This window comes from Perca fluviatilis, chromosome 20, assembly GCF_010015445.1.
Source record: "Perca fluviatilis chromosome 20, GENO_Pfluv_1.0, whole genome shotgun sequence".
Lineage (NCBI taxonomy): Eukaryota > Metazoa > Chordata > Actinopteri > Perciformes > Percidae > Perca > Perca fluviatilis.
This window is the reverse complement of record NC_053131.1, coordinates 18,678,253-18,702,596: the sequence shown is the minus strand read 5'-3', so window position 1 is coordinate 18,702,596 and position 24,344 is coordinate 18,678,253. Positions and strand designations below refer to the sequence as shown.

The window sequence follows — 24,344 nt, the reverse complement described above, 5'->3', positions numbered from 1 at the left end:
GTGTTTATAAGGCTTAGTTGAAAACAGCAGGACACTGACCACTTGTACTTGTCGCTGCATGTGGATCAAGCTGTCCTTTTACTATTGTCCTATCAAGATAATGCTAGTCCATTACTGAAAGAGAGTGTGAGCCAGAAAGAGGCAGAACCAGGAAGCACGTGTATGGCCACATGCTGCAGTGTGGTTTAAGGCGGGGTGACGGGGGGGTTGGGTTTCCTCACCTGTGTTCTGTGCCAGATAACAGACGCCCTGGAGTGGCCCAGTTTGTTCCGACAGGGCCCTTTGTCATAGTGGATCAGGAGAAAGTCGTCCTGTCACACAAACATGCATACATTATAGATAAAGATTGACCATTAGCAGTCTGAAAGACACAGGTAGCTGTTCTGAGAAAATTGCTTTTTAAATGAACTGTGGTCTGGTTGTCTGTGTTCACACAATTAAGATTACATAAAAGGCACCATGGCCATAAGTCACCCTTTACAAACTCAATTTCTAGAAAATATAATCTCATCTCTTTCTTATCAAGACCAAGGTTAAGCTAGAATTTCCTGATACAGAAAGCTATTGCTGTCACAAGGAGACAAATGATGTCTACAGCCACGATTATCATATTGTGCAAACACAGTAGAATGTAAAGTAAATAAACAAAATAAAAAATAAAGTGTATCTTGCTCTATATTACAGTCAACATCAATGAATAAAGATATTAGGAAGAACCAACTCACATCCAGGGACTCCAAACAGTACCAGCAGAAGGCATGTTTGCAGTTCTTGCACATCATCTGTGCACAGCCCTCGTCCCTCTCAATGTAAACTTTACATTTAGGACAGCGCTTGATTGGTGCATCATCCTCTTCATTCTTATAGAAAGAGCTGGGAGAGAAAGAGACACACACAAGTCTGATGGGATTTTTATTCCAAACACGAAAAAAAACAAATCCCAAATCACTCAACATTCACTTTACATTGAGTGCTGGGGATGAGATTGCTTTAATGCAGCAATCAATATTTGCAATCTTTGGTGTAACAGGACTGTGTGAAACCGTGGATAGCTTTAGTTCGGGAGCGGACGACTCTTCTAAAAACCACCAGTCACTAAACGTTATTGAACTCCCTCCAAAACTCATTCTTCTCTCCTGTTGATGTTTGTCTGTATGCATTTGTCCTGTGTCCGTAAAGTGCTGAATCTTGAAATCTGGGAGCAAGTAGCTGTCATTCAGGGCACGGTCCTAGGACAACTAACAAGCCCATTCATGACTAGTGGAGGGGGCAATCATTTGTAAAGAAGAACCAGAATCCAGCTTTTAGACATCTTTAGAGCGTACAAGTGTAGTTCAAAAGGCAGCAGCTCTTTACAACTTAAGAGTAGACCTGTTAATCCTCTCTCCCTCCACTGTGGCCTTTGAGCTTGGTTCTGGACCTGTGCAGATAGAGGAAAGCTCTGCAGAGCTAATGACGTTTCCAGAGTAAGAGGATATCACAAAGAAACGGGTCAGCTGCATATGTCTCTGGGTAGCCCTCGTCTAACCTCACAGGCAGATCCTGTATCCTTAAGAGTAACAAGCCCATCCCAGACTGCTTTACTGCAGTTTAGTTTCGGCCAATTGTTTTATATCAGCCTATTAATTTGTGCTTGAGCCCTGGCAGATGCTCAACTGAGCAGTGGCTGCAAAACAGCCAGCCAAGCAAGCTGTCATTCTATATTTAAGGACTCACTGAATAAATCCTGCTGTATACTGACAAGTGGTTCAGGACTCCAGTCAGGTGAGCTAAACATGACGTATGGCTCCAGTTCTTAAAATAAAAAAAATAAAAAAATAAATATAATTTCTAGGGATTGCATCTGCAGAAACTTTACAGCAGCTGACACAGTCATAACACGCCAAAACGGGATACATTAATATCTTTTTGAAGGTTTAGGAGGTAGTAAAAACATTTGGATAATTTAGACAAATTATTACTGGAATGGATATTGCTGGTGTATAACCCTTTTAACCAATGATGTAAAAACTTAACTAAATTATACATTTAATGTTAAAACATTAATTCATGTTTGTTAAAAAATAGACTTGTTTTAAGTAGGCTAATCACCTATGCAAATTAATTGTAGTCACATTATTTAATTTGTATTATATTTTGTACCCAGTGGTTAATACTAGGGCTGCAACTAACGATTATTTTTAAAAAAAGTATAAAATGGCCATCACAGTTTCTCAAAGCACAAGTTGACATATTAAAATTGATATGTGCGACCAAGAGTCCAAAGCCCAAAGATCTTTAATTTAAGAACATAAAAGATCAAGAAAACCAGCAAATATTCACATCTGTTGACTGACTAAATGATTAACGCTGAAAGCCGTAATGGGCCACCTGAAGAGAAGTGTATATGAATATTTTAAATCAGGGTGTAAGGTATGTGGAGGTAAGACAGAAACATTCTAATATCTGATCTGATTAATAACAGATGAGAGAAATTGGGAAAACAAGACTTTCAATTGCAACAGTACATTGGATCATAAATGGATAAACGCATTAAAAGGCAGTACCTGTTTTCTCCTGGTAGGAAGGAGGTAATGGGCACGTTGTTCTCTTGGCAGGCCTGTCCGGGGTGCCAGTTGGCCTTGCAGGTCGAGCAGAACTCGAGGGCACAGACGGCGCACTGGACCAGCTGGGGCAGCGCAGGAGAATCAGCTTCCTTTAGTTGGCACACGGCCTGGCAGGTCGAGGAAGGGCACCACGTCCGGCATGGGTCCAGCAGCACCTCTAATGGAACAAAACAAGTGCCAGCATCATGGACAGTAGCTCTCTTTAAAGGGTAGGTTAACCCAAATCATAAAGAAATTAGCTTTGAGATTTTTTTGTTGTTTTTGGTGGTAGAAGGTAGTTTTTAAAGTTGGTGCAGAACTTTCCAAAGGTTTCAGATTTTTATTTTTATTTTTTTATGTTTTGAGAAGCACAGCACCATTTAATAGTAATAAATAATTTAATTGTGTAGTGGTGGCAGGTAATATTTCAGAGGAATCTCCAAATCTCAGCATGTAAAAACCAGAACAATGTAACCTGCTTATGTTGGAATATGTGATCGTTTAACTAATTTCCATGACTTCTCCAAACTCTTTTGAACGTGTAGCACAGACAAGTTCTGTTCCAAGTTGGTAGAATGATGCACTTGCCCTATCCTCTCCTTCCTTCCCCTTACCTCTCTGCCAAGAACTCTGAGCACACATTCCACATGCACTCTTGGCTCAGCCTGAGAAATATGGAACGGTTACAGCAACTGTTCTGCCTGACTGGACTGGGACATTGATGAGACGGCTGACTGCCCATATCCAGGCAGCATCAACAGCTTTTTCTGAGGCTTTCTGAGGATGTGTATTTATTTACAGGACCCCCCTCCTCTGTGTTTCTATGCATTTATTTGTTGTCGTTTTCATGCACTTATTTATGCAAGTGAGATCTGCATGTTCTGTGTACAATTTATGCCTGTGTGTAGGTGGAGAACCTGCAGGGCGAGTATAATCAAAGAGTGATAGCACGGCTTGGTTACTGCTATCGCTGTGTGCAAGGGAACTCTAATATTACTCATTAGCGTGTCTACATTGACAGCATGGAGCGACCCAGACACATTATCTTCCCTGCAATGGTATCCAAGCCTTTTACCAGTCCGTTAACATTTATTCTACAAACAGTGTAAACCGCAGACATTAAATACATAGCTGTACGCTGAAGCAGAGATAAAAGGATTTAATAAAAAATATCTTGCTATGCTGCTAAGAGACCTGCCCGCATCAGAATCAGACAGACAGTTTACGAGTCTAAATCCAATTAGAATCTCTTTAAACAAAGTCTGGGAGGCTTTCCCTTTCATGTATATTTGATGGGAGACAGGGTTGAGTCAGAATACTACAGTACAAATCAGACAAATGTTAGGCCTGAGTACCTGTCAAGAATATTCCTTGCCTGCATGATTATTTGTGGTTCATGAATGGTATTGAATCCATAACTCTTTTGTGCCGGAAGTCAAAATTGAAACAATTAATTTTAAAGCAGTTGACTGCTGTACATGAGCGACATTTAAATCTACTGAACAATTGAGCATTACTCAAATCTTTTCTATTAATTTTCAGTAGATACCCCATGGCGTACTTTAAGAGCAAAAATGTCCACAAGGGGTTGAATGATGGATTCCAGTGAGCAGCAGTAAGGCTACACTTGACAGGATTGTCATCAACCTTTTTGTGTCACAATGAAATACAGTATCCTTGGAGGACAGGAGGGTACACGTGAGTGTGTGATTGACCGTCTTTGCCATTGCGCCACCCGCTGGAGAAAACTACATACTGCAGCAACTTTTGCATTTACTCACCCCTTTCGAACTGAAGCTTCTTGTATTTCTGCATCATCTCTGTGGCCACCATGCACTCAATCTATAGGGAAAGAGGAGACGAGAAGTGGGAGAGAAATAAGCAGGTGATTGTGCATATTTATAAACAGAGGCTGCAAGAAGCAATTATACATTCAGTGTGTGAATATCATTTCAATACATCAATGACAAATTCAAATTTCTACAAGATCAGAACTCGCTACTTGCGTACCAACAAGGCCTTTTTTCCGTTCTCAGATTGAAAAGAGAATCCAGTTGCCAGAATGTATTCAAGGTGCATACGCAGGCCCACTCAAGGATAAATGCACTCATTTATTGGGCAATGAAATGAGCATTCAGGCTTTGTTAAAAAGCAGTCAAGTACAAGGTGAGGGCATTTCTGTCAGAGCAGATGGGGATGAGGCATGCTTTGCCTGAGTGGCAGGAGTAGCTGGGTTTCCATTAAGGGCCAGTGACACTGATTGATTAGAAGCATAAGGCCTTGGTGTGCTGAACCATGCTGTGCCTACAGGCCTCTGAGACCATGTGAGAGTCGGTGAGTCCATCAACCAAAACTGCCGGGAGGATTCCCTCAGATTGACCTCAGCTGCTCATTATAATAGAATAAACACACCGGCAGGTGGAGCGCATGCAGTGGTCATCTTGAGTAATGCTAGAGCTTTTTTTTTTGGGGGGGGGGGGGTATATTTGTGTTAAACTAACAAACTAAATGTTAGTTTTACTAGCTCAAACTTCTTTATGTAGGAGGAAAAAGGGCAGCGCGGTGGGAGGTTTATGACATGGAAACTATGGACCTGTAGACATGTCACCGTTTTGCTTATTTCGAGCTCATTCATTACCAGTTCTGCACGTGCTACATTTGCATGTACATACAGTAGTACATGCCAAGTTTCGTGCACCACTGTGTGAAAACTAAAAAACGTGACCATTGTTTCTGGAGTGATAAAGTCCAGCCTAACGGACATGATCAGACATATTCATGAGCCCGAGGAGCAGCAGGGGGTTGTTCTGATATGTGCAACCAGTCACCACCCAAAAAGGGAAAGTTCATCTAATGACAATCAAAGTAAAAATGTGACTTTTCCTTTTAATCAATACCTCATTTTCCAGCAAGTGTCCTCTTTTGGGACAGGCAGAGTCTGGACAACTAATTGCAGTTTCAAGGCCTTCTTTAATCAGGAGTTCCACATACTGCTTCAGGCACTGAGAAAAAAAACAGACAGACACATACAACATTGACCCAGTTCAATATCCAGTCAGTTGCACAGAAAACAGCAAAAACAATCACACCAGAAAAGTTGCTAAACAAACTTAAAAGTCTTAAAAGTTTCTCTTGATCGCTATCTGAGTGTCGCCTCCGAAATATCTAGCTATAAGTAAGAAAATGGAGCATTTAACAGTTAAAGAGCCAGATATGTACCTCAGGAGTTGGTGGAGACGAGACCAAAACAGACCTGAAAGCTTACGTTGCTGTGCGTCTGCTGGAAGTTTAAATACACAATTGTTTGCGAACACGTTCAAGTTCATAAGGCGATACAATGTTGTGTTTACAGGTTGTTCTGCTGCCCTCAGGTAGCCCAAAATGTCTTCATCAATGCTGCATCACATTAGCCTGACAAGCCAGACCCACATCAAGATGTTGGGTCTGGGAACTCACCATTGACAGGGCTCAATCCGAGGGGCGGGATAAACTGTTGTCTTTCAAATTCTCTCTGCACGCAATAGGATAACTCTACAACCAGGCAGAGGAACGAAGAAGGTAGCGAAGGTAGTTGATAGATTAAATTTAGATAGATTAAAACTCCGAACACATCTTCCTTTTTTAAGAATTTTTAAGAAAAGCTTAACTCCAAGTCTTCCAGAAGATCGCTGTTCCCAGAAGCAGCAACCATAAGCCCGCCCACCGACTCTTTACACGATGTTATTGGCCTGACCAAAATTTGGTTTTTCCAGCTCGCAAGCCAACGGAGAGTGCCTAGACTGACCCTGGCTGCAAAAGAAACTTGCTGCCACTAGGGTGTGTGTGTAGATTTCTAGGCTAGCATCACATAGTAGCATTTGCATATAACTTTTACTATTAGCTGTTTTGGGGGAAGCCAGTGAGACATATTTGGTTGCAAATTTACATTTATGAGAACAGCTGATCCTTTACAAAGCTGAAAAATCTAAAAGATAGTGCAAGACTCCAAGCACTACCATTTTATTAGCTTCTATTCTATGTTTATGTATTTTGCTACACTGTGTATTTTGTTTTCTGTTTTATGAAACTACTTGGAAATATCAGTATCAAATATGATGGTGATAGAAAAGTAGCTCAAGTGAGAGATCAGGCAGTCTTTGTGTTTACATTGTGGTTAAGCTCTGTGGAATAAACTGTACTAACTGAACTTTGGTAATTACTGCCGCTGCCCAGACTGTGTTCTAGGAAGTAGTTTCTATTTTTACTGGCCATTCTTGGACATCGTTTCCTAATCTTTGTACTAGAATGATTACTGTTCCTCTATTCCAGCATTTTCACACAGCTCAGTGTTACACAGGAGGGATGGGAGATTTGTAATTTAATACAATGAAAATCCTGTGTGGCTCTTATTAACTTACAATTACTTCTGAAAATGCTTGCACAGCATAAAACAAGTCATTTGGGCGACCTCTGATCTATGGATTGTATTGCTAATGAACAGTAACTTTCTTCTGGTGTATCAGCTTTGAATATTGCTCAATAAAAATATATGTTTTTAATATTGTATAAACTTGTTTTGTAGATCATCTATTTTTACTTAAGTCACTATTCTGCAGAAATGTGTTGCTGTTTGTAGAGTGTCCTGCTCACCAGTGTACAGAAGACACATTGGCACTGTGTGATGGTGGTCATCTGCTCCAGAGGGAACTCTCCAAGGCACAGCTTACACGAGACCAGGGGGTCCACGGCCAGCTCCCAGGTGGGACGGTACCGTGCCGTGGTCATCTTCACCGCCACGGAGCTGAAACAAAAGAAGGAGAGGGAACGGGGAAAAAAAGAGCTATGGTTAATGATGCCAAATGCATGCTAAAATTACGTGAACAAAGTGGAATGGTTAATGCTCATAATCCTGCTGATGACGACAAAAAAGAAAATCTTAAAAGCGCAAATATGTGTGAATCAGTTTTGTTTGTGTCTCCATAATACATCCAGAGTCCAAACTGTGCTTTATTTGTTGTGACACAATGGTATGAGCACAGACTGAAAATGCATTGTGTCCAGTGTTTGTGTCCACACACGCACGCACGCACGCACACACACACACACACACACACACACGCACACGCACACGCACACGCACAGGCACGCACCAGATCTCTGCCTAAATGGCCCTTGTCAGCCATTCATTTTTATTCCAGGCCTGATGCTTTCTTCAAAAGAAAAGAAACCGTTCAAAAGCTTTTGAAATTCCTGGAGACATCAACTATGTCAGCTCCTTGTGAAATTTTCACTCGGGATAAAATAGCACCTTTTTATTTTTCTTGACTGCACGTCATCGCGCCTCTTTTATGAGAGTCAGAAAGGGTTATTTTAGGCCGTCTCATCTCACCCTCTCCTTCCCTCTGCAGCTGAGAGCGGAGAGCACCCGCTCTGCTGTTTACAGGAAGTATCGCGCACACGACGTCAACACTCTCAAGCGCTCCTCGCGCTGCTTAGCAACCGGTTGAAGGAGGATTTCGAAGGTGGAGGGGGCAACGGATATAAGGGAGAGAAGCATGGCAGAGGAGAAGAGACAGGGAGAAATCACGGTTTGCTTTCACTGGTCATGGCGAGTCTGCCTCAATGTGCAGCTGCCTGTTCACAGACGTATAAGAAGTGGACAGAGAGAGTGGGTGGAGAGGGGTTTAAGAGTTGAAGTGATGACGCTCCATGGACTCTTGTGCGGTGTACATGCGCCACCCAGAGAGGGGAGTGATGGTTTAGCAGGGATATAATAGTACTTCACACCGCCCCTTCTTAACAACACATTTATCCACCATGGATCAACTTCCTTAGGGTGCTAGGTGAAGCCAATCCACACAGGATACATGCTAGCGCAATAAAATAAAAACTGAGACCAAGACCAATCTGTTGTGATAATGAGGCAAATCCAGGGAGTCATGTGATTGGCTGTAGCCTTTGGTGCAAAATGGAGTGTCAAGCAGAACACGTGTCCCTCTCATTTCTTTTATTTAGATCGTGTTATTCCCTTGTCCCTGTGAAAAGAAAAACAATGGGCCTCATTCACCAAACGTTCTTAGGAACAAATGTGTTCTTAAACCCCACTAACGCAGTTTTCACCAAGATTCGGGCATTTACCAATGTTTTTTTATTTGGGATTTGTTCTTAGGTAAGAAAGGAATCTGCGCACACTCAAGAGCACTCTTACCCACAATTTAGAGCTGACATGTTTGCGCAAAAACAAGTAGCTATACGGTTTTCATCCATTCTAATTTAAATTATATTTTATAATTTGTTTGTTTTAATAAATACACACTACTGCTCATTTGTAAAGCACTTTGGATTGCCATTGTGTATGAATTGTGCTAGGCCCATATAAATAAACTTGCCTTGCCTTCAATTCACATCAATTATGTTAACGTAGAACCCTGCGATCCAATAATAAATGATTGATCACGCTATTTATACGCCAAGAGTATCTTCTATGTTTTGAAATAAAAAATATTTGCCTCAGATTTCAAACCATTTCTTTTCTACTTCATCGGTTCTGCGCCCTTCTCCGGATACAGCGTTCACTGCATGAGTAAATGCCATAGACTATGCTACATAGGAGCAACGGGCACAAGCTTTCAATTTACAAAGACATTGGGATTCATCTTTCTAAGAACACACCTGCGAACAATTCTATTGTTTAAGAACACGTCATGAATCAGATGTAGACTTTTCTTATGGACTTTAAGAACATATTTAAGAGAAAACTTAGGAAGATATTGGTGAATGAGGCCCATTGGGTCTGCCATCAGTAAGGACTTCTCCTCTTACTGTTGCTCAGGAAGAGAGGAAGATTACCAATGGAGAGTGAGGATACAGGAGTACATCCTAGTATAAGGAAGTTTATTATTAGACACTCTTTGAAAATCTGAGTGATCGGATACTGCAGCTGACGAGGCAAAGTGCATCACTACACTTCAAGCTACACGCAGACAGAAAAAAAAGACAACGTAGGCGTCGGAAGACTTTTCTTATTCATCAATATGTGTTCAATAAGGGTTTCAGAAGCCAGGCATCTTCTTTTCACTACTTTAACACTATCAAGAAGATTAATAGAGTCCCCCATAGCATATTATTTTATAAAAAATATCTTTAACTGACATGCGTCTTATGTGTTTTCTTTTTACTCTCTTTACTCACTCTGATGGTCTGCAAGTGTAGTTTCCCATTTAAGTCACAGTTGAGTAACCATACTAGATAATCATATTGGGCAGAAACAACATAATTTCATTTTTTCCCCCACTTAAAAAGATTACTAAACTATTTCAACACATAATGAGACCAACCTCACTGTATTTATTTAGTAATGAATTGACAGTATACTTTAAGTAAGCACAAATGACTTCAGATGCAATTATGAAAAAGCCAATCAGCCAAATAAGTGCAGATTTAAGAGACAATATGCAAAATATTTCATTATATTGTGTAAACAAAACCTCAAAGACGAGACAGTACAGAGCAGCTACAAGCCCTTTCTCAGGTGATCCAGCTGTGCACCTGTTCTCAGTAAGTGATCCATTTAGATCATGTCTGACTAGAACAAATCTGAATAAAATCTGATTGCCTCAATTCTTCCTTCGCATCTTTTCATCGTGGCAAGTAGGAGGACGGAGGAGAAAATTGCGAAGTGAGAAAATATCAGATGCACCTCGTGTCTGACTCACTCAAATTGCCTGGCACTGACCCATCTATCCACCATCTATCACACTGAACAGAAAGCACTGAGAGGTGATGGAGCTCTATTATGTTAGCTTCTGAGCTTGTATACAAAAGCTTAAATGGCAATTTGTTATCAGCATGGAGTCCTTGGGACTTGCAAACATGACCCTCAGGGGAGTGTGTGGGAAGGCGTGTTCTTTGGTGTTCCAAAATAATACATGGAGTAGGACTTTACTACTGAAGTAATTAAATCACAATTGGTAATGAGCCATATTTAAGTAGTTGAGTGCAAACGAGGGGTATGTGTCAGCTCTAAAGCAGGCCTGATAGGCAACACGAAGCATGAGTTCCAAAGGGGGAAAAAGTAAAGGTTACGGGATCATAAAAACGTCAAACTTTGATAAACTTCACAGGCAAAGAGGAAGATGTTGCATGTGAAAAAAAAACTAAAAAAAGGTTACCTTACTAGGACGGTGAAAGATGTGACAAATGTATGTACTTAGTTAAGTATGCTACTGTGTAATTGTATTTTTCTCAATATGCTTATAATGCAAACCCTCAGACTCAACCATGTTTTTTTAGTACATCTCTAGATGCACACTTGTTTATGAAACCAGAAGTTGTGGTTCGAACATGCGCCGACTTCAAGCCGAAAGATTTCAGATTGCAATTTTTACGAGACAGTGAAATATGTTGTTCGAAGAAGAAGAAACTGTATTATTCGCCACATACAATCGTACAGTACAACGTAGTGATATTCAATCCCTGCATTTAACCCATCCTAAGCATTAGGAGCAGTGGACAGCCACATACAGGGTCCGGGGAGAAACTTGGGAGGAGTTCAGTGTATTGCTCAAGGATACTTGCCGACCATCAAAGTGAGTAAAGAGCGTAAAAAGAAATTAATGGACTGTATTAATCTTCTTGACTGTGCATGTTAAAGTAGTGAAAAGAAGATGCCACCTGGCTTCTGTAACCCTCACTAAAAATACATTGATGAATAAGAAAAAAACTCTCAAAATTGCTTTTTTGTCTCTGCTTGCAGTTTAAAATGTAGTGATGCACTTTGCATCGTCAGCTGCAGTTTCCGATCATTCACAGATTTCCAATGAGTGTCTGTCTAATAATAGACTTCCTTATAGGATGTACTCATGTATCCTCACTCTCCATTGGGAATCTTCCGCTCTCCCTGAGCAGCAGTAAGAAAAGTCCTTACTGATGGCAGACCCAATGTTTTTCCTTTTCACAGGGACAAAGGAATAACAAGATCTAAATAAAAGAAATTAGATGGAGACGTGTTCTTCTTGACACTCCAGTAGCAGTGTCTTGCTTAAGGAGAGCAAAGACAATGCTACTCTTGGTCAGACTCTGAACCACCGTCCAGGGGGCACAGAGCTCTGTCCTTCCATCTGAAACTATTAACTGTATTACTCTATGTTAATAAATAAATACAACAAAGACAGTTTTGGTCTCATCAAACTATTATTTCTTCACTCCTCATTAGAATTTCCATAACAGACACACTCATGCTTAACACTTAAAACAAAGGGTGAGTCTCAAAACTGTGCAGCTGATGAATTGAATGACAGCAGTTCCAAGAGGACTGAAAGGAGTCCGTTTCTTTATCTGTCTCTATGTCTAAGCTGCGAATCTCTTAGCTCTGAGGCCAAAAAGCAATTTGCACTGCAGAGTAGAACTTTCTAATAGTGTGTGCTTTTACATTCAAATCTGTTTCTCTCCTCCCAGACTTTATATTGGCTGTGCTTATACTGACAGAATGGGTCGATGGGGACAAATGAAATAGTTTTGTAAGGATGGCCTGAGGAGGGAGGGGAGGGGGGAGGGAGAGGGAGAGAGAGAGAGAGAGAGAGAGAGAGAGAGAGAGAGAGAGAGAGAGAGAGACACACAAAGGGAAATGCGTTTTCATGAGAAAAGGCGATGCAGCGCCATCCCTCTGCTGCATTATTAACTAGATGGCCCATTATCACTCGGAAACACACACACAAACATTATATTCAGAGTAATGGCACTGTGCATGCAAGCCTCTCATGCACTGTGTGTGTGTATTTCAGATATAGCCCTCCAGAATACTATGCGTCTAAAAAGGTCAGGTCAGCGATCAATAAAGCGGGAGTCAGAAGTGAGTCACAAGTCAGACATCCATCCTTGGCAGTGGTCACCATGTGTCAGTCATCAGTCTGAAGGGGCTCCACTCATAGCTTCACTGGCACACACACACACACACACACACACACACACACACACACACACACACACACACACACACACACACACACACACACACACACACACACACACACACACACACACACACACACACACACACACACACACACACACACACACACACACACACACACACACACACACACACACACACACACACACACACACACAGGAAATGGTCATACAGGACCAATTGAGGAGAACTTCTCAATTTCTTGCTGCAGTATGATACAATCCATTAAAGTTTTTTTCCTTTTTTTTCTTTTTTTTTAAATCTAATAGAGCTTTATCACATGTGTAACAAAGAGGTCACTTACAGTACACAAAACAGATATTAACCACTCGCACGGATACACACAGGAACAACAGACAGCAAACCTAACTTTAAGCCCTAAACCTAATTCTAATCTTAGAAGCAAACTGTCCACGAACTCACATCACTAAATTTCCTCACTCCAGGGATGTCAACCTTTAACTGCTACTTAGAAGAGCCATAACACAAGACCAGACAAAGACTTACACATATAGTATAACGGCATCTCTTATCTCATTACATTGTGGAAAGGACTGCACGACGTGGCCTTCATAGCCTCATTTTCATAGTAGATCTGATTAAATTACCATGCTGCTTCCAAGAGATATCTCAAATTGAAGTGAGAGGTTATAAAACCTGACTTGTCAAAACACGCCTTTGATGGGTAAAGTGCAGATATTGCATAATACTGTAAGTTTATTTCTTGGTAATGGGTCTATAAGCCAGCAACAGTCAGTCCCGATTTATTATCACAGCCAATTGAAATCCAAACAATTGTTCATGATCTTTTTAGTAATGAACGACTAATCAATTAAATCGATTAGTGGATAAACACTTTTGACTGACTTTTATTTTATTGTAAAGATTATTTTGTATATAATTTTTTTGTTCTGTACTATTGGTGCTCAAAACAATAAATTTTAAGATGTTAATGTTAAAATTATACTAGACTGATATTTAACCACACCCTGAGTGTTTTTGCTGTTACTGTCATTGTCCACACAAGAGACCAGCTCTGCTCTGTATTCAAATAAAAGCAGCTTATTGTGCAAAGAAAAGAGCAAAATGCAAATTCTCACTTGAATAAACCCAGACAAAGATACAACATGAAGCTTAGCAACACTGCATAGCGATGAAGGCTTTACATTTACCAGGAACTAAAATCAACTAAGTGTCCTCAATGCACTTGTGTGTACACTCTACCTCATCGTTTACTCCTACAGAGGAGAGAGAACACTGACAAAGTTTTTTTTTTAAAGCAGGTAAATAGGGGGAAAACAATCTTTCAGCAATCCATTTCCACCTGGTCTGACAGCTTTCCTGTGTGTTATTATATAATGTCAAAGCATTGCATCAGACCATTTATATAACACACCTATGGCGGATGTGAAAGAATGCTGCAACTGTTAGCTGATTTCTTTTTGCGCACACATAACACACAGATGAACATTCTTTCAACACATGTCCTTCAGCTGATTTACAAGAATGTGCTGTCAAACAATTAGACAAGTCAGAGGATGGAAACTGAAGGCCAGCTAGAGAAGAAGACAGGGCTGGAATACGGACTGAATAATATTCTACCTGAAGTCTGGGGACTAGCCAATACAGTAGATGTTTAAATGTGTCCTTATTTGCTGCAGCAGAATTAATGTAGTGAGAAGCATGATATGATACCAGCTGACTCGGAAAAACTTTTGTGCCGACTGGCTTGATCAGGGAAACACAATCTAACCTCAAGTTTACTCTTGTCAACATTTTATGCCTGGCATACTGCTACAATTATATGCTATGGATTTGCAGCTGTAAGTGCATTCCACATCAACAAACATATGTTGACAAAAAAAAATAAAAATAAATAAAAAAACATCGACATCACAGCCCACTAAACCGCAATTTCATCTGAGGGAGCTCAGGGTCTGTAATTAGCACTTAGTGATCCTGCCGACTGCTCTTCACTCCCCTGTTCACTCCCTCAAAAGCCCCCAGCCCGGCTCTTAATGGCCAATTAGTAGGACCTATAGGTTTCATGTATGTCATATACTGTGTCCACTGCTGCAGAAAAAAGGAGACAGAGTAAAAAGAAAAAATAGAGAGAGGCGACAACGATAATGTCCATTTTCAAGACTCCCTCAGCTCACCTTAACTGTCTGCGATTATTTCTTGTCAATCTGTTTGAAAGCTCCCTCTAGGTAACAGAACAAATCGGCAGAACAGATCACAGCGAAACCACGCACACATGCATACGGACAACGTGGTTATTACAAAAAAAAAAAAAATTATACTGTAGACTGAAGCATAAAAAAAAAAAAATCCCATGGTAGACGTCAACATCAGACGGTGCGCTTTGTATTCCAGGGGGAGCTTATAGTCCCCATTAGAAATGCAATTTCTTTGTTCCCTTCATTGATCGTCTACCATGTTAACAATCATTTGATCCCCAATATCTTAAAAATTCTGTTTTTTTTCCTCTATGAAAGCTTTATTTAGAAAATTACATTAGGCATGTTTTTCAGTACAACCCAAATTAACAAGTAAATCATCAGAATCATTAAAACAATGATTGTGAATATTTTATGAAATGTCATCTTTTTCATATATGTTCACTTTCTGTGTCATTTTGTCATATGGATTGTCTATATTATGATTGTATCATATTGGTCTACTCTGTACACACTTTTTTGGGGGAATTTTTCCTTCGAGGGTTGAAAAGGACAGAGGGTGTCGTGTGCTGTGCAGATTGTAGAACACACCGAGGCAAATTTGTGATTTGTGAATTTACTTGGCTACTTCTGCTTCACTCTGCCTATTCTTCAACTGATGGCTGAACAAGTAGAATGACGTGCGAAATTATTAATTTGTAGAATATCTTATTTTTTATTTTTGTTGCTGGTGTTTTAGTTTTGGTTATTTTGCTCATTTTGTCTTGTTAGTTTTATCCTTTTTAGGCTATATGCTGTGTATAAAGTATATTTATATAACATGTACTTTGTATATACCGTAATTAGGCACAGTTCACTCTAAAGGTATATGTCTAATTTTCAGTGTCTTTTTTTTAAAAAGTTAACTGGGCTGAGCCCTCTGTTGTGTTTTGATTACAACTATTGCCCAGAAAGGAGCTCATACCTTTGAGAGGGGAATATACTTCGGTAACTAATGATTAACTGTGCTGTATGTAATGCATTTTGTTTTTGGACTTGATTTGCAAATTAAAGAATAAAACTTAAAAAAAATAAAATAAAAAGTATAGCAGATGTTGACGGGGCCGCTGAAACTTAAGAAAACAGTAAAATGCCTATATAAATGTAGAAATGATGTGCTTCCCTTATAATTTAGAACTTGTCCAACTTGTGTTGTGTTGTTAAATTTTGAAGCAATACATTATAGTTCTATACTGCATTTTATTTACAGGTGTTCCAATCAATCAATCAAATTTTGTACATCTAGTGTATACAGTACATTTGAATTATTGCAAAATGTTTCTGTTGCATTATATTCTACAAGCGGTTTTGTTCACTTCCTGGTGACATCATGAAAGCATGGTTGGTAAGTACATAATGTGACCAATGCAGGGTACAAATTACACCTACGTTAGACAACTAATGTCTATACAACAGTATTATCATTAAAACCTCTGCATCTCACAGTGAGCACTGCAGTGAACTTAGAGTAGACCCTGCTAATGCTCAATCTGGCAAGAAGACAAATAATAAGCAGTTATATATTAAACAATATAATAATAAACTGTTCACCTTTTGATGGCTACCTGGAGAATAACTGATGGCAATAATCTTGTAGTCCCAACACCAAGTACAATGTTTACAATAGTTCCCTTAACCAGAGACATAAACATGTGTGTGGAAATCTTCTTCCTCATATAAGGTGACATACGTGTTATAGCCTTACAAAAGGTGTACAGCACATCGCCTATGGCCAAAAACAACAGTAAATTGAGGCACAAATTCTGCCCTTGCCTGGATAGTAATCGACATCTTGTGCATGATTCATACAGTAATAAATGATTCCTTTCAAACAGTCGTGCAAATGCAAATCCCAGAAGTACATAAGACGACAATAAAGTCACAATAATTATAAAATAAATTACCTGTCAGTAAATTTACAACCTCCGATATATTTATATTGTATCTTCTTCTGAATTGCAACATTGGTGCACTATTAAAATAAAATCAATGTCAGACACGTCACAGCAATACACAGAAAGGACATATCACTGCCAACGTCTCATGATGGAAAAATACCATTGAGAAATCATGCCAGGGTCTATTTCGAGCATGTTTATTGTAGGCAGAATGTAGGTCACGGTTGTATATGGGCCATAGGTTGATGTAGCTCATGTAATACAAAGACATGACCCACGTACTCCATCCACTAACCCACATTCATAACCCAAAGCACACATAGGGACTTTATTTTTGGACAGCTCAATCGCTGAATGTGAAAGGTGACATGCCTTCGTGGAGGGACAGCAGTTGGGGACAGTCTCCGTCTGTCCTTGATGGTGATAGACCTAGTTTGTCCAGGCCCTGAGGAGTTACACAATCATACAGATGTATTTTGGCATTGTGAGAGGTGTGGGGAAGCTGTGTGTGTGTGAGAGGTGTGGGGAAGCTGTGTGTGTGTGTGTGTGTGTGTGTGTTGTCCATCAAGTCAAAGTCCATTTTGCAGTCTGGGCCAGACATACGCCGACAGTGGGTATGTAGGGCGAAAAACCCGTAGTCTCATGTCTACTTGGTCTCTTGCCATTTTTCTGCTGCAATGCAAGCTAAGTATCCTCTCTCTAAGCAGAGTATAGAGTTACTGCAAGAGGTATGCTCGGTCTGCCTGAGCTGGTTTGTACTTACTTTACTTGCCAGTTCACTTGGGTTTGTTGATAGTGATGACAACACTAACCAGGCTGGACAACAGCTGAGTATTGTTTTTTCCTCTGTAATGCCAAATTTGTCTCTGATCGAGCAAACCTGGTCTCATCCTTCTACTCACAACCATTGCTACAACTCTCTATCAATAAGTGAATAAGAAATGTAAACATGATTGATGATGATCATATCAGCATAACCACTAGGACAAAGTATAGCGTGAACTCAAGGACCAGTTTATTCTCTTATCAGCATTCCCCTATGGAGGAATACAACTGACAAAAAAAAAAAAAAAAAGAGAACAAAAAAAGGAAAAACTGCATTCAATTCATAAGTAACAATGGCGTAATAGTCATTATGTTTGCAACTGTTAACAGGTAGAGGAAACTCTGTGAGCACACAAAGCTGAAACCACATATACAAGGAAACACAGTCTGTCAGGAGAGATAACAGTCTCACAGTGTTAATGCCACCAGTCGTAGAAACATAAAGTTGCCCAAAGACAAAAGACAGAAACAAAGCAGAACAAAAACAGACAAGTGAGTTGGGACAAAAAAAGAAAGAGGAAGGAAATGTCAGTGATCATGCAAAAAAAAGAGAGTTAAATGGGGCAAAAAAAACAACATAAGAAAACGAGAGAAAATGCAAGAAATCCTATGAAGTTATAATAAAATACGGCAATTTTCCACACCTCTTTGAGCCTCCTAAGTGGACTCAAGTCTAAGTGGACAAGCTAAGGCTTTGGCAGTACTTAATAACTGATGTAAATATTCGTGAGATTCAGTAGCATTTGAAAAGGTTCTGTGTTTTTCCCTTTAGGTTTTAAAAAGTCTACATGAAAAAAACAAAAAAACAAACACTCATGGTGCCTAACTGGTTGGGCGACACTTATTGACGTCTAAGTTTCCAAAAGCTCTACTTTTTCCACTTGAATAAGTCCATTTCCACACCTCCTCCTACCTGGAGGACACAGCAAATCCCACACCCTGCCGTTTTGATTTCACAAGAACGAAAGCAGACTTGATGCCATATTTGTGAGCAAAATGATGGTTAGTGGCTGAGGCAAGACGCAATTCAGGCTCACAAAGTCTTATTGTTCAGGGTGTGACTGTACTGAACAATGATGACAACATACAGAATAACTCTACAAGAAGAATAACAAAGAACATAAAAAAAAAACAAGTTAGACAGCTAGAAGAATGTCCTTATTTGTCATATATTGCCAACCCCTTAAGTGCTTAAAACAAGGCTCTAAGAAGTAACAATGGGCCTGCTCGCCTCTCCAAAAAAGCCATCGAGGCTCACATTAGTGTCTCAGAAGCTAAGTGAAGATGACAGGCGTACCACATTGAGCCCATTTCTATTGACAGATGCAGAGAGCCCGAGAAAAGGGTTGACTTTGCTGGCAAACTGTTGTCACTCAGTGCTCTCTGGCTTCAGTCAGTGTTAACATGCACACTATTACCAGATTACGGTGAATAATCTGATTAAACTCTTAGGCCATTATTGTGGATATTCGGACAATCTTGAAATGTTACCTGTACTGCATTTATAGAAGCAAAATCTTCCACACACCCAATCCAGACATTTTTCTAAGGCCATGAAACCTCTCGGCCTCTATAAACATGTTTGGACTCAACTGGTCTCTTATTTGTGTTATCACGGGAAGTTATTTTCGTTTTGTCATTAAAGATGGCTATATCCATCCATCCAGAATTCGCTTTGTACTGGCATCCAAAACAGAATCTAACAAAACTGGCAAAATGTACTGTGTCGAAACTCAGTTTTGTTTGGTAATGTTGTAGCCTTAATTTGGATTATTGTGACAGTTTCTTTAACCAGTTTTATCTTTGAAGCCTCATTAGAATTACTTGTGAATTTCCATCCAAAGCAACATGCAAAAAAACAAACCCACTTGGTTGTCTATTAATGGGGGCTTTTACTAAATTGACAGTTCTTTTCTCCAAAGAATTCTCAATTTTCGTCAACACGGCAAACAAACACGCTCACACCCGCCGAGGGTAGTTGCTGAAAAACAACAAATGAGGTCTTTATAACAGGCTGTCTGAAAGTGACGTAACTAGTGGACACTTCAGCATACTGCTGGCAAGCGTTTCTGGAAAGAAAAAAAAAAAAGGAGAAAAAAAAAAAAAAAAGGCCTCAAATGGTCACTAGCCAAAAAACATGTAGCAGCCCATAGAAACCCCCTTATGAGAACCACAAAAACAGAGGATGAATTTGCTGAATTTTCCAACACCACTTGCCATTTGTGTGTAGCAACACTGAAATTACCAAAAAATTGTAATTTGTTAAATCATGACTGATGCATGTCTGATCCAATCATGCAGACTAAATTCCTACCTTAATTTGACTAAGATAACTTGAATAAAAATGTTTCAATCATGAATATCACCTTTGCAATTGATCTTTTATATGCCTCGAGGAGGTTCAACGTTCAGTGTATGATTGGAATGGTGACAACTGCAATCAGAGTACACATAAGGCAAGAAGTATAGAACAATATGTGCCATTTCACCACACTTTAAAAACTGATTGCATACTGATCAAGACAATTAAATGGGAGTCATCACATAAACAGTTTGTCCTTTCACTGAAATCGGTTTGACAAGAACACTACAAAGCTAGTACCAAACTAACGAGTGTGACTGCTTCACAGTGAGGGCTGCCATCACTCCACTGGACAAGAGAGTTCTCATGGTCATGGGAGGAGAGAGCCTCTCAAACAGAGAGGCCCTCAGAGGCCAATCTGCAAAGTACGGTGACACTCTCCAGCAGTGGGCAAAACAATGCACAAGCAATTTCAGTAATCGCTGAGTTAGGGCAATGCAGACAAAACAAAACGGTATAGACTCAAGAATTATCACACTCTGTGTCATCCCAGGATCTCAGGCCTCCTCTTTTGCTACCTTCCTTCAGTCTCCATGGACACTCCAATTTATCATCTGCCACAGAGGGCTCTCTCACATCTTGTATGTCTCACCACAGCAGCACATTCTGTCTCTCACTCATTGTTCTGCCCTTCTTGCTGTTTGGTGAGCTGCTGCCTTGTAAAGCGAAGCCAGTCTATTGCAGGAAAATGGAAAGGAGGAAGCCAAAAACTACCTTAGGAAATGCGCTGGCGTCCTGTTGTTGGGTTTGTTGCTGATACACAAAGGATGTAAACCCACTAAAAATGAGGAAACACTCCAAAAGGCAAATGTCTGTGTGACTTTACATATCAAAAGAGTGAGGAAAAGAGAAATTACAACACAATGGTGACACATTTCAAGGGAGTGCTGTGAGCAGTGCTTGCTTCATCTACTCAGCTTTCTTATGAAATCACAGTGCATACACTTTGCTTAGTCTTATTTGAGAGGTTATATCCCATATGCAGACATGTATATTCTCTTCAGGTTTTTATAGGTTTAAAGTGCCCATATTATGAAGAAAAAAAAATCTGGGATTTGGGGTGTTATTTTGTGTCTCTGGCGCTTCCACACGCATACAAACTTGGAAAAAACAAAACATCCATGCTGTTTTGAGTGAGATACGGGTTTCTGAATGTAACCTGCCTTCAGTCTCCGGGCGAGCTGGTCAAAATATGCAGGGCTTTCTACGTCACTAGCCAAAACGAAGGGGCTAACCGTAGTATGCTAGCTCGTTCTCAATGGCAAAACACCATAATCTACAAAAGAACTACTTACATGTCCCTGTTCTGCAGGTATTCCACGCAAAGTTGGAAGGGCGCCCTCGTTCAGAAGAAGTCTCCGGCTAATCCTGCCTTGTAACTGACCAAAGTTGTTTAAACAGCTGGCTAGCTGATATGATCCTTACCTAGCAACTGCGCATGTGTGACTGCCAACAAAGAGGTTACAGCAGTGAGATGTCTCACTCTGTAGCTTAAACAGAGACCTGAAAAGAGGAGCTGCAGCTACAAAAATATGGTGGTTTTTGAAAATTAAACCATGTAAACCTATTCTGCTACAACCTCAAAATACAATTATGAACCTGAAAATAAGCATAATATGGGCGCTTTAAGTTCTCAAGTCGGTTAGAGTGTAGGTAGAGCTGCCACAAGTGAAGCACTAACTATTAGGGTTGGGACATCAATTATTCTACGAGGATATGTGACAGTAATAAGATTGGGAGGAAATGGTTATCAGAATTACTGATTAAACTATTATTTTCAGATACCCTGAGTTGAGCTGTAGTCTCATTATCCTTCCTAAGGACCTGACACTGCAGGCCAAACTCAAAAGTGCTAGCAGTGGTGAAGGCAAACTGATCAGACACGTGGCTACTACTACAGCCCAGAAATGTAAAATCACAAAAGGACAAATAGAAACCTAGCCAATCATTTTCACCTCAGTTAAAGTTACAATCCTTAAGATTATCATGAAATCAAACCCCGTTTTTGACACCATCTATGGTCGGCTTTTTTTCTGCAATAGCTTTATTAATGTATTTGCAATCAGAAATTACTTTTCTATATAGTAGTTTGTATTGGTAGTGGCGGAGTCCACCATTCCCTCACTGGATTTAGCTTGCCTACCTAAGCAGGAAAGATTAACAGGAAAACGATGCCTGCCTCGCTGTTCACTTTACTTCAAGTTACTGCTAATGCAAAAATTACCTACTAGTGCTGCTGCTTCACATCAAAAGCATTTAACTGACCGAAAATGCTGGCTTTTATTGTGGAGGTGCCAGAGAAGACACAATGGGTTTGTCACCGTGATTAGCACTAAGCACAATTGGTTATCAAAAGTGGGTCTACAAAACAGCAGTCGTTTTCTGCATCTTTTGGGCAGTGGATCATTTTTTTTTTATTTTCCCCAAGGTGATAATGGAACAAGAAGGAACAACCGCAGTGAGCTGTCGACAGTTGTAGGCTGCACACCTCAAAGTCCTCAGAAAAGTAACTAACTTCAATGTTGTGGAAACCTACACCTAGCAATAATTGGAATGCGGTTGCAATTATTTTTGACCGACTTCTTCATTAGTGCTTAGACCCTAACTGTGTTCCAAGTATTAGTCAGGCCCTTCCAAAGGAAGACAAATAAGTAGCTATTTAGGAGCATATGCCCAATGACTGAAAGCAGGCTGAGACGTAATGTAATCAGATCTGTCCTGAACATAGGCCTAGTCATTGTGCCGCTCATCTGTTTTCTACTCCCCAGGTTGCACCATCTTTTGGCTCACCACTGGCACTCCCAGATCCCAGCCCTACCTCCTGACTCATCTACTATACCTCAGTTAGTGATTTCCAACATTTCAGATAATGGCTTTCAGCAGAGTACAAGCCTGAACACGTTTATTCGGCTGTTTTTATGTGTAGGTGGGGAGCATCAGTGATAGAGACAGACATAGTTAGAGCAAATTCCCAGTTGAGCTGGAGTGTGTGCTGTACCCCTTTAATGAACATGAAACATAATTTGCTGTTGGCCTATAGTCTATTGAGGCTACCGTGGGTGGAAAACTAGTCTCTCCTCCAACTAAATATTTCTTCCTGACTTTTCCAAATTAGTAACTTTAGAAAGAAGACCATGCAGTGTGAATGCATGGGACAGATGCAAAAAGTTTAACTGCAAATGTTTTAGAAACGTTTTTCAACATTTATTTTCCTCCTGTAAAAAAATATAGCTGCACTAGAAATAGCTTAACCAAAAATACCCCCCAACCCACCACATCCCTAGTCACTACACTTTGCATTAACCTTCATCCTGGAGTACATCTGCACATACTATATATTATTTGCAGATTCGGCACTGAACCTATTAAGCCTATTTTTTTTATGTATATATTTGTTTCTGCATTTATTATTTCATATTAATGTTTAATATGTATGTTTGTTTTATGTATGCACCATTCACCAAGACAAATTCCACATAAGTAACTTATTTTGGCAATACACCCTTTTCTGATCTTGACATAATTCTGTTGCATTATCTATTTCCAGGCCATTTTCTGCATAAGTATGCAGGAAAATCTGCCACCAAATAAAAATGTATCCAGAGTTGCAATGGCATCGGTTTCTAAAAACATGTTGGCTGTTGTCCTCATTAGGTAGGCAGTGAGTATGTATGGACAGATGGATGGCGCTGAAGTATCACGGCTTGAAAGTCACTCACCAGGTAGTGTGACGCATACAATCAATTTTGTATGTCACAGGAAATCCTAAGAGCATGTTTCCTATATTAGAGGAAAATGGCTTTTTGTTCCAATGTCCAAAGAAGATGAACTGAGCTCATAGGTATGTTCACATGAAGTTCACTCTTTTTCTGGTCTAAAATGACTGGACTCTCGCTGCTTGTTTGTGTGGGAGTCGCTCAACCCTAATGCCTTGCTGCAATTTACACATTCCTGAAATGCTAAATCTTGGAAAGTGCCAGACGGTCAGCAGAATCTGTGGTGGTGTGGTTACTACATAACGAGCCCTACCTGTCTGAGAAAATGGAGCCCGCAAGAGCAGTTCAAAATGCCAAGCCGTCTAGAATAGCACGGCACACACACACGAGCATCGCATAATGCTTTCATAACAATCCCTATCTCATCCTAACGCAATCCTCCCTGGCTGGATAGAAGCCATAACACACAAAGATAAAGCGCTCTCTGAGCAATGAACATAATTTTCACCAGCTATTTAGAACTCGAGTGATTGCATTGTTGACTGTCTGGTTTATACACTTCCCTCCCCTCAATCCCACATACACACACAGTACACCTGGAAACCGGCAGCACCACCCTGAACACTCACACAAACCTTGCTGAAATGGCAGTTAAGAGGTTGCATAATCCTTGGCAACCCGACCGCATAAAGGCAGAGTACAAACCCTGCAGTCAGATTATGCCTAAATGACTTCTCTGGACATGTAAATGTTACTAGAATATAAAGAGCAATTGTACACTGCAGTTATG

General features: G+C 40.2%; 1 protein-coding gene across 3 annotated transcripts in view; it reads right to left on the bottom strand.

Moving 5' to 3' along the window:
• The window catches only part of rnf144aa (ring finger protein 144aa), a 32,964-nt gene that overhangs the window by 5,657 nt on the left and 2,963 nt on the right, over nt 1–24,344 (bottom strand). For all 3 annotated transcript variants that reach the window (XM_039785256.1, XM_039785258.1, XM_039785257.1), the window contains 6 exons: nt 7,215–7,365; nt 5,483–5,587; nt 4,367–4,427; nt 2,547–2,763; nt 726–873; nt 222–311 (listed from right to left, as the gene is read on the bottom strand). In XM_039785256.1, coding sequence (XP_039641190.1) covers nt 222–311; nt 726–873; nt 2,547–2,763; nt 4,367–4,427; nt 5,483–5,587; nt 7,215–7,365 — 772 coding nt within the window. The remainder of the gene's footprint in view (nt 1–221; nt 312–725; nt 874–2,546; nt 2,764–4,366; nt 4,428–5,482; nt 5,588–7,214; nt 7,366–24,344) is intronic.